This window comes from Lathyrus oleraceus, chromosome 1 (assembly GCF_024323335.1).
Source record: "Lathyrus oleraceus cultivar Zhongwan6 chromosome 1, CAAS_Psat_ZW6_1.0, whole genome shotgun sequence".
Classification (NCBI taxonomy): domain Eukaryota; kingdom Viridiplantae; phylum Streptophyta; class Magnoliopsida; order Fabales; family Fabaceae; genus Lathyrus; species Lathyrus oleraceus.
Window position 1 is genome coordinate 428,565,539 of NC_066579.1, and position 9,919 is coordinate 428,575,457.

The 9,919-nt window shown below is 38.4% G+C and overlaps 1 protein-coding gene and 1 non-coding gene across 2 annotated transcripts; both read left to right on the forward strand.

Annotated features, from left to right (window-relative positions):
* Positions 1–325: 325 nt before the first annotated feature.
* LOC127115959 (small nucleolar RNA R71) lies at positions 326–432 on the forward strand. The gene has a single exon (XR_007800956.1). It is a non-coding gene; the product is annotated as a small nucleolar RNA R71 (small nucleolar RNA).
* A 2,441-nt stretch (positions 433–2,873) lies between these two features.
* LOC127114227 (uncharacterized) lies at positions 2,874–3,719 on the forward strand. The gene has a single exon (XM_051046550.1). The coding sequence runs from the start codon at positions 2,874–2,876 to the stop codon at positions 3,717–3,719; it is 846 nt and encodes a 281-aa protein (XP_050902507.1).
* The last annotated feature ends 6,200 nt before the right edge of the window (positions 3,720–9,919 follow it).

Below are 9,919 nucleotides of genomic sequence, written 5' to 3' on the forward strand. Positions count from 1 at the left end.
ACAGACTTCGCAATTCTGAGTTATGGCAACCACGGTGGCTGGAGGTGATACATTTAAAATTTCAATTTTCTGGACCAGAGCATCCACTTTTGCATTAACATGGTCAAGATTACTTATCTCGTACATGCCAGTTTTCGTTTGAGGTTTTTCCACCGCTGTTCGTTCGGTTCCCCACTGATAGTGGTTTTGGGCCATGCTTTCGATAAGTTGGTAAGCATCAGCATAAGGTTTGTTCATTAGTGCACCACCTGCGGCGGCGTCTATTGTTAACCTCGTGTTGTACAAGAGACCATTATAGAATGTATGAATTACTAACCAGTCCTCTAAACCATGGTGTGGACAAAGTCTCATCATGTCTTTGTATCTTTCCCATGCTTCGAAGAGAGACTCGTTATCTTTCTGTTTAAATCCATTTATCTGGGCTCTTAACATAGCTGTTTTGCTGGGCGGAAAATATCGGGCAAGAAAGACTTTCTTCAACTCGTTCCATGTGGTGACTGAGTTGGAAGGAAGAGATTGAAGCCATCTTCTAGCGCTATCTCTTAACGAGAAAGGAAAAAGACGAAGTCGAATTGCCTCTGAAGTGACACCGTTAGCTTTAACAGTATTAGCGTATTGGACAAATACGGATAAATGAAGGTTTGGATCCTCGGTAGGATTTCCAGAGAATTGGTTCTGTTGCACTGCCTGCAACAGTGAAGGTTTAAGTTCAAAGTTGTTTGCTTCGATTGCGGGTGGAGCAATACTCGAATGCGGCTCATCTTGCGATGGAGCGGCGTAATCTCGAAGAGCACGAGCTGGTTCTGCCATCTCGGGTATAGAAGGGAAAATATTTTTGAAATCAGGAAGTTCAACAGGAGGGAGATTGTTTGCAGCACGATATTCTCGAATTCGTCGTAAGACTCGGAGATATAGTTCGATGTCGTTGATTCGTAAGTAGTACGGTTCGCCTTGTGAGCGAGTATGTGGCATACAAATCAACGATAGAAAGAAAAGAAAAAGAAAAGCCTTAGTCTCTACAACGTAGCAGAAGAGTTACGATATCGACTTAATAAAAGTCCCCGGCAACGGCGCCAAAAACTTGATCGCGACTTTATGAGTCGAATTTGGGGTACAAACTGCAAGTGCACAGTTCTATCGCGTAGTTTTAAAAGATATCGATCCCACAGGGACTTATGAACCGATATACCGTTTTCTAAGGTTACTTCGTAAAGCTAAGACAGGTAATACTTTAATTGTTTGGGGGAAAAGCTAAAACTAAAAATAAGATCTAGATTAAATATCAATTAAGCGGATATCGGTATGCAGTTCGTCGTAATTAGGGAATCAATTCTTTGTTGGTTTCTTGGTTTTAAAATAAATCCTTTCAGTTGACACTATTGTTTAAAAGTCTTATCTCAAACTCTCGCTCTGTTGAATAAACTATGATTTTATATTAATGTAGCTGTCACTTATTAGTTAAGTCAAAAACCACTCTTTGAAAACAATAGGATCCGTAGAAACTCTTTTTAAGAAAAGTACTAATCGTTTAAACACCCTTGTCTCAAACTCTCGCTCTATTGACTTAGATTATATAATTAAATTCAAATGCTTAACTCTCGTCCTCACATTCAACATTTAAAAATACTTTTTGAAAAAGATTAGAATTTAATTAACTCTAAAAATTGCTTTCGCCCTGATCTAGAATTAATGTCTAATTTACACTGTCCAGTTAAAAACTCAAACTCTCGTTCTATTGATTTTAACTTCTTTATGTCTTTTACTTTCGTACAAAAACCTTGTTATTAAACCTGTAAATTGAGACCGTAAAAAGAGTGATTTTATTTTTAAATGTAATTAAACCAACTTGGTTTTGATTCCTTCATTCTGCTTACTCTACATACCGATACCTAAATAAATTAGCCAGACATGCTAAACAGATCTAAATAATTATCATGCATAAACAAATTCATTTCAGGAAAATAATATAAATCAACTATAAAGCAGGGCATATATAAATTCAAACAATAATTAAAGAACCTGAGTACTTAAATAGCAGTCTTGAACACTCCACCACAGACCGGTTGGATTTGTTCTTGAATTCTTCAATCAGACAGAAAAATAAAAGCGAAGGAATAAAAAACTAGATTCTAACGTAAGGTTAGATCCGGTGAAAGGTACACAATAGTTTCCGGTGTAGAAACTATTGTCGAAAAATTAATTAAGTGCTAGAAAGGAAAATAGAATTGCAAAGGAAACAATATAAAAATTGTAAAAGTAATGCTGTAAAGAATGTGCTTGTACTGCTGGAAGAAAAATTGCGAAAAATAGAAAACGGCGAAGAAGTCTCGACCCGAGAGCTTTCCCAAAAAGCTACTATTTATACTGCTACTTTTCGTAACTGCTTCCAAGGGTTTTCCGTGTACGTAGCCATTACGTTGCAAAAGGGTCAAGCGTGAAAGTAGCTTCAACGTGGTCTGTTGCGTCCCTTGTGCCAAAAATATAGGAGAATGGTGTGACGTCCGTCACACCATGTGTTACGCTCGTAACACAAGTGGGCAAAGCGTGACGCTCGTCACAGGCACAACGCTTATGCTTTTGGGCTGGGCTTTGGCTTTTTGATATTTGCTTCTTTCCATTCCTTTTTCACCTCCTTTTCTTCCCTTTTTTACTTGTGCTTCAAATAAACTACCTGAGATAAATAGAAAGGAAATACCGAGTAATATCGAGTAAAATGAAATAAGTTGAAGCAAATAATAATATAATATAATTAAATTAAGTCCTAAAATGTGATATAGTTTCATGTTATCATAGACCTAGCAAATCAAGAGGTAGACATCTCTGACTTCTCAGTGGATTGGTTACCTGAACATCCGTCAAATTTCATGAAGAGGATGCGAGAGCCATATGAAAGAAAATCGAAGAAGAAAGTTCAGAAGCTGGGAGAAACTTCTGTATCTAGACCGCATGTGCCTCTGGTATCCTCCTCCTCTCCAAGTAAGTCTCTACCTTCTGACTCTCCATCATTACATTTAAGGCAACTATCTTCTTCCCTACCTCAACCCTCACCTATTTACATACACTCTGAACCTACACCCTCCACCATAAAGCCCTCTAAAACTCCCATATCTAACCCACCATCACCTCTCCTTCAAAAATTCAATCTCTCCACCACAACTCTACCTATATCTGAAGCCCAATTATTCAATGAACCAATATCACTACCCTCTTCCACTCCCTCATCCTCTCCTTACTACACCATATCTTCTGACTCTGACCAACCTGATCCTCAATCCCCCGCTCTTGCTCAACTCCAGACTCTCTCCCTCTCAACCCAAAATCCACCTTCAGAGCCAGAAACCAACATTCCTTCACCATCTGACCAACCACCAATATTGCCCTCTGAACATCACACGAAATTCCCCTCTGAAAACCCCATTACCCATCAATCTGAACCTCCCACTGAAACCATCCCCACACCACCAGCACCTACATCTCCCACCTTTGAACCAAAAACCACCTTTCCCACCCTGGAAGAAGCAGTAACCTTATTTGTTGAGTCTTCAATGGAGAAGATCATATCACTATCTAAAAACTCTAGAATGAGTGATGATCCCTCTGCCACGAGGATTCACTTGAATAGAGTGATCAGATGGATGACATTTGAGGCTTTTAAGCTGAAAGACCTCTCTGAACAAGTCCGAAATGACTTCAACAGAGAAGTTGGAGAGAGGTTGTAGATCCATCTGGCCAGAGAGGCCGAAGAGAGAGCTCGTAGAGAAGCTGAAGAGAAGGCTCGTCTAGAGGAAAACAAAGAGCAAGAGAAGCTACAGAAAAGGACATCACTAAGGCTGTTGCAGAAGTTGAAGCCAAGCAAAGGATGATACTGAAGAAGCAGCATGCATAGCTGCAGAAGATGCTGCTAAGTTCGGGGGTGATGCTCTGACTCAGGGGGAGAAATCTCACTCTGATTTCGCTCCTCTAGTGTTGAAGACTCTGGAAGAGCTATAGAAAGAGAAGCAGATTGTGAGAGCAAGATTGGATCAACAGGACTCTATCAACTTCAACATTCAGAATCTGCTGACTCAGTTGCTTTAGAGGATTCCGCCTCCTCCGAACCCTTAGGCACTTAGGATTCATTTGTTACTTTCTCTACTTTCTTATCTTATATGTATTCTCTAAGTGTTTTTCTCTTTGTTCTTCATAGCTTATAAACTTATATGTACTTCTCTTTCATATATGAATTAGATTTTGCCTACTCTCTTTACCAAGTCTTTTTGAGTCTGACAAAAAGGGGGAGAATAAAAACAGCTCTGATGAAATAATATCTAAGCCTCTTGATGCACTGCGCACATTTAAAACTCTTATGAAATCCTAAGCTATTAAGGAAGTATCTAAGGTAAAAACAGGTTACTATGCAAGGACATCTGGTAAGAACATCTATAATTTATTGTGATCTATCTCAGGGGGAGTCGTCACACATCTGACTCTGAGATAACTCCTTTAAAATCCTTTTTGGAGTATGATTGTTTCATCATCAGTATGATGTTTTTGTCATCATCAAAAAGGGGGAGATTGTAAGAACAAGATTTTGTCTACAGTTCATCTCTAAGGTTGTGATGATAACAAAGGATGAAACAAATTGGTACTCTAACAAATTTATCTAAGTGTGCAGGACTATAAAGGAAAAAGGATCAGATAAACAAATATCTGACAATCACAGAAGTCTAGAACAACAACTTAGAATAAATAAAGACAGAAGCTTTGACTCTGAAGAAAAGAAAGCTCACAAAGTCTAACGGAAAGAAGACTCAGACACTCTGAATCTGAACAGTACCACTCAACGGATCTGATGATTTTCACTCTGAAGAAGGCACTATCATAAAGACATCAAGAACCTATGAAGTATATATATGCTCTCAGCAACTATCTAAAGATATACACGCTGAACAAGAACATTTGCCTCCACGTACTGTGATTCAAGGACAACCACCAAGACTTAGCTGCGAAGTTTTTCTACTTTTGGTATGAATCTATTTTTGGAAGAGATTAAACGCGCTCAAAAATTTCTATGGAAAGGATAACAAGATTAATGGCATTAAAAGTCCATCATTGCCAAAGATTTTCATGAATGCCTCAGCTAACGGTCTCTTGATCAAATCACTATATAAAGGCAGGATCATCTTCTTACAAGCAACAAAGCATACACGAGAATACTGCAAACAAAATTCATAATCTCTCTTATTCTTGTTAAATTCTATTCACATGAGTTGTTGCTCTAAGTGTAAAATATTCCAGTTCTTATATTCTGTAACTACTGCTTACCTAGAAGCACTAAACACATCACTGTATTTTCAAATAGTTGTTGAATATTTCCTCAAGTGACTTGTGAAGTCTGTAAACTTGATAGGGCTAAGAGATCTCTATCTTCTTAGACGCTTTTTTTGTAATCTTTAAAGATTATTGGATTAAGTCCTTGTTGAAGGTGAAATCACCTTGGTCGGGTGGACTGGAGTAGCTTTGAGTTTCAAGCGAGCCAGGATAAACTTCTGTGTTGATAGCCTTATCTTTCGTGTGGGTTTTAATTGCAAAAAGTTTTTATTATCTGTGAAAACAATTCATACCCCCCTTTCTTGTTTTTCTCTACCTTCATAGAATACTGAGTCTCGCAGTCAGTGAACTTCTTACTGAGGTGGTAAATTGCATACTCTTTCTTTCCATACTCATATTGTTGACCAAGAACACAACCCATACTCTCATCAAGCGCAGTCAAATACATGATCAATGGTCTTCCTTCAACAGGAGGAGATAGAATCAGAGGCTCAAGAAGATACTCTTTGATACTATCAAAAGCTTTATTGTACTCTTTTGTCCAATCACAAGACTGGTCTTTTCAAAGAAGCTTGAAAATAGGTGCACATGTGGCAGTCATATGCAACATAAATCTTGAGATATAGTTCAAACAGCCGAGAAAACCTCTAAGTTGCTTCTCAGTGTTGGGGGCAGTCATTTCTTGAATTTCTTTGACCTTGGCAGGATCAACTTTGATACCCTTCTCACTGACAATAAAGCCCAACAACTTACCAGAACGAACACCAAAAGTACACTTATTGGGATTCAAGCGGAGTTTATATTTCCTCAAACGCTGGAATAACTTCAACAAATGTTCAACATGTTCTTCTTCATCGCTTGTGTAGCGGGGTATTCGTTACCATTAGAGATATTGACTAAATCTAAGGTAAATCATACAAGTCGAGTTGCCACCGCACTTCTATTTATCCAAAGGAATGGTTAGAAAGCGAACAAAAACCTAATAGTTTTAACAAAAACTAGTAAAAGAAACAGAGATCTGGGTAAGGGGGTTGGTTATGTAATGGGAAGGTGTTAGGCACCCAAAACATCCTAGGTACTCCTAGGGAGCCCTTTTCATACTTGTTATGAAGGTTGTTGTCTTGTGAAAAATCTGTTTGTGCAAACATGATTGAAGAGATGAGAAGAGAATGTACAAGTTATTTACATTTTGTGTTTGGATGGATAAACCCATTGCCTACGTACCATCTTATAAAAAGATTAGGATCAAAACCTCGTAGTTCGGGATAAAAATTTCAAAATGAGTTGGTGAATTGATTTGTCCAAAAGCCTTAAGGTCTTTTGTTATCAAAGGGAGAAAACTCAACCAACCACAAATCCACCATGTGAGGATAACTTCAACATGCTAGTGAGGGGTTAACCCTATAATAATCATGGAAGACTCATTGTCCATCACTAAGGATATAGGTGAGTGTTACATCTACCACAAGGATAACTCAAACCTAATAGCTAAAGGTTATGGAAAATTTGATTAAGAAGGTGGCCATTGAAACCACAAAAAGATATTTGAATGAGTGGTACTTACCAATGAAAAGTATTTACAAAAATGGTCAAAGTTGACTTAAAGATTCAATTCAAAATAAGTGTTATGAAAAGAGAGTTTGAAAATCAAAAGCATAAGGCTTAGGTTTCTAATGTTGAAAACAAGTGTTAAATGTTTGCACAAAAGTTTTGGCTTGGGTTATAGTGGAGAGAAGAAGAAGAATGGCTAAAGTCCTAAGCATACAAGAGATGAGGGACAAGAAGCAAAACCACACATGGAGTTCCTTTCTTGAGATCATATTGATGATCCAAGTAGCTCCCATCCTTTGGAATAAGCAAACACATAAGCATAAACTCAAGCAATCAACAAACAAGTCTCTTAGCAAGCTCCTCAATGTATCTTGTATCTCCCACTTTGGATGAACATGGCAATGGTCCTCCAATTAAGCTCAAATGGGAACTCCTAGCACAAAAAGCACACACATCAAAAGTTCCATGAAATAAATCAAGAATGGACAAGAGTGAGTTTAGAGATTTGGTCCTTCTAATCCATATTCATCATTAAGGTCCATTTACTCCAATTTTGCATAAGGAAAGGTCCTAGGATCTAAGTCCAATTCTCCATTCTTTGCATAGGGAAAGTCCTAGAAACTAAGTCCATTTCTTTGCATTTGGTCCACAACAATCAAAACAAAACACAAGCACAATAATATATACACAATTATGTGCTCAAGTGAGCAAAAGGCAAATGACATTAGCATAAACATGTGCTCAAGTGAGCAAAGAGAAAAACAAATGGATAATATGTGCAAGAATAGTAAATTGCATAAAAGTAAATTGCATAAAGTAAATGTTAATTGTCAATAGTTAGTGTTAGTAGTTAGTGTGCCATAAGGCAAATTTAGCGCTATGTTAAGCAATCGTAATTGGACTTATGTAGAAGTCACAACTATCTGAGGTCGGTCAATAATAATGTAGGCAACAACACAAGTTAGAAGTCTTGATTAGTGAACCAAGTTCCAACAACTTGCCATGCCAAAAAGAAAATGAGAATTGATCTTGTATTGGTTTAAGCCTTTTGCATGATTTAGAAGACAACCTATCCTTAGTACAAAGCCATTCACTTGATACATCGATCAAGATGAATTAGATTTGAATCAAGGAAGATTAAATCTCCCTAACCAATGCTAACTTATCAACCTTCAACTCATTGATCAAGAAGAAAGAAGAAGAAGAAGATGAAGGAGATGGATAAGAGAAATGGAAATGGCAAAATTAAAGTGCATTAAATGAAATAACATGTACCAATCTGTAGCGGGGTATTCGTTACCATTGGAGATATCGACTAAATCCAAGGTAAATCATACAAGTCGAGTCGCCACTGCACTTCTATTTATCCAAAGGAATGGTTAGAAAGCGAACAAAAACCTAAAAGTTTTATCGAATCAAAAACTAATAAAAATGTCAGAGATCTGGGTAAGGGGATTGGTTATGCAATGGGAAGGTGTTAGGCACCCAAAACATCCTAGGTACTCCTAGGGAGCCCTTTTCATATTTGTTGCAAAGGTTGTTGTTTTTTGTGAAAAATTATTTGTGCAAACATGACTGAAGGGATGAGAAAAGCGTGTATGTTTATCTAATGTACTACTTACTAAAAGAAGGGTCAAAAGAAAATGACTCGCACAGACGTCGCATCCACTGCATACGTATCTCATCTGGATATGAGAATCAGAGTCTTCGTAGCTCGGCTACCTAGGGGTTAAGGGGGATGTGTGCTCGCTAAGACACCGCGTCTTATGCCTACGTATCTCATCTGGAATGAGAATCAGAGCAAGCCGTAGTTCGGCTAACTACGGGTTAAGGGTTGTGTTTTGGAGTGAACGACGTTACTGCGCAATCTACTAGATGCTCGACCTTTGGAGACTTACTCTCCTGTTGTTGAAGGAGTTAACGTGTTCTTAGGAGAAGAAAAATCAATGAGTTGTTGGTGTTTAGGGATGCAAAAGGTAAACAAACAAAAGAAAACGTTGCCTCCTATTGAGGTCTTCCAGCTAGGAAAGTGGTAAAATACGGGAAAAATAAAGGGATCGAGAGATCTATCATACGGATAAAGATCCGAAGTAACAACAAATAAAGTAAACAAGGAACTCATAGATCCTTCCAAGCTGATACCATCAAAGAAAGCAGTGAGTACAGGTAATCGGAATAAACCTCCCGGTGGTATCCCACAAATAAAGTGGATTACCCCGCAAGACATCCCTGCAAGAGTATGTGAGCCCTCACAAAAACTCAACAAACGGGTTAGAGTAACAGGATAGGGTAATCAAGAGTGCACCAGACAAAAAGAAACATGACAACAAAGCGTCAAGTAAACAGTGCACGGATACATGAGACAACATGTCACAACAATTGCAAAACAGTTTAAAGAGCAAAAGGCAAAACAGCTACTGTCGCGATCGCTACTGCGTCGCTTAGCGAAGGCTTAGCGAAGCCTCGCTGCAGGCTCGCCTAGCGAAGCGGCTAGCAAAGGCCTGCGGGTTCTGGATTCTTCATTGATAACAGTTTGATCTCCATAATCCCAAACCCTGTGGTATCCATCTCAGAAAACGAAAGGGTTAAACATTCAAGGCATTGTTATATACATTCATGCATATCTAAACCCGTGGGCAAAACCTAATGATACCTCATACATTTAGAGCATTCAAATTTTAAAGCATAAGAGTAATGGGGATAAGGGCAAACCTGATCGGAGAGACCGATTGAAATCGAATGGCACGGATGTGTTTGCAAAGCAATGTTAGGGTTTGCATGTGCTAGAAGTGTGTGAGTCGGAATGAACTTTTCAGAGCTGCCTGGAGGTTGCTGCAGATTAGCTCGTAGGTTTCCCTTCTCTCTGGTTCTCCTTTCTCTGTCTCTGTGTCTCTCTCCTTATGTCCAAGGTTTTGTTTCACTGACCACTTTAGTATTTATAGCTGAAATTCTGGTGTAGTCAGAGTTTAGATGTTCTACTCCAAGTAATGACATCTGATCTAACATTGTTACTAATATAGCAAGACGGTTATACAAATTAAAATCTAGTACTGATATG

What these genes read in the sequence shown, in the direction of transcription:
- LOC127114227 (XM_051046550.1), top strand. Translation starts at nt 2,874, where the DNA reads ATGCGAGAGCCATATGAAAGAAAATCGAAGAAGAAAGTTCAGAAGCTG.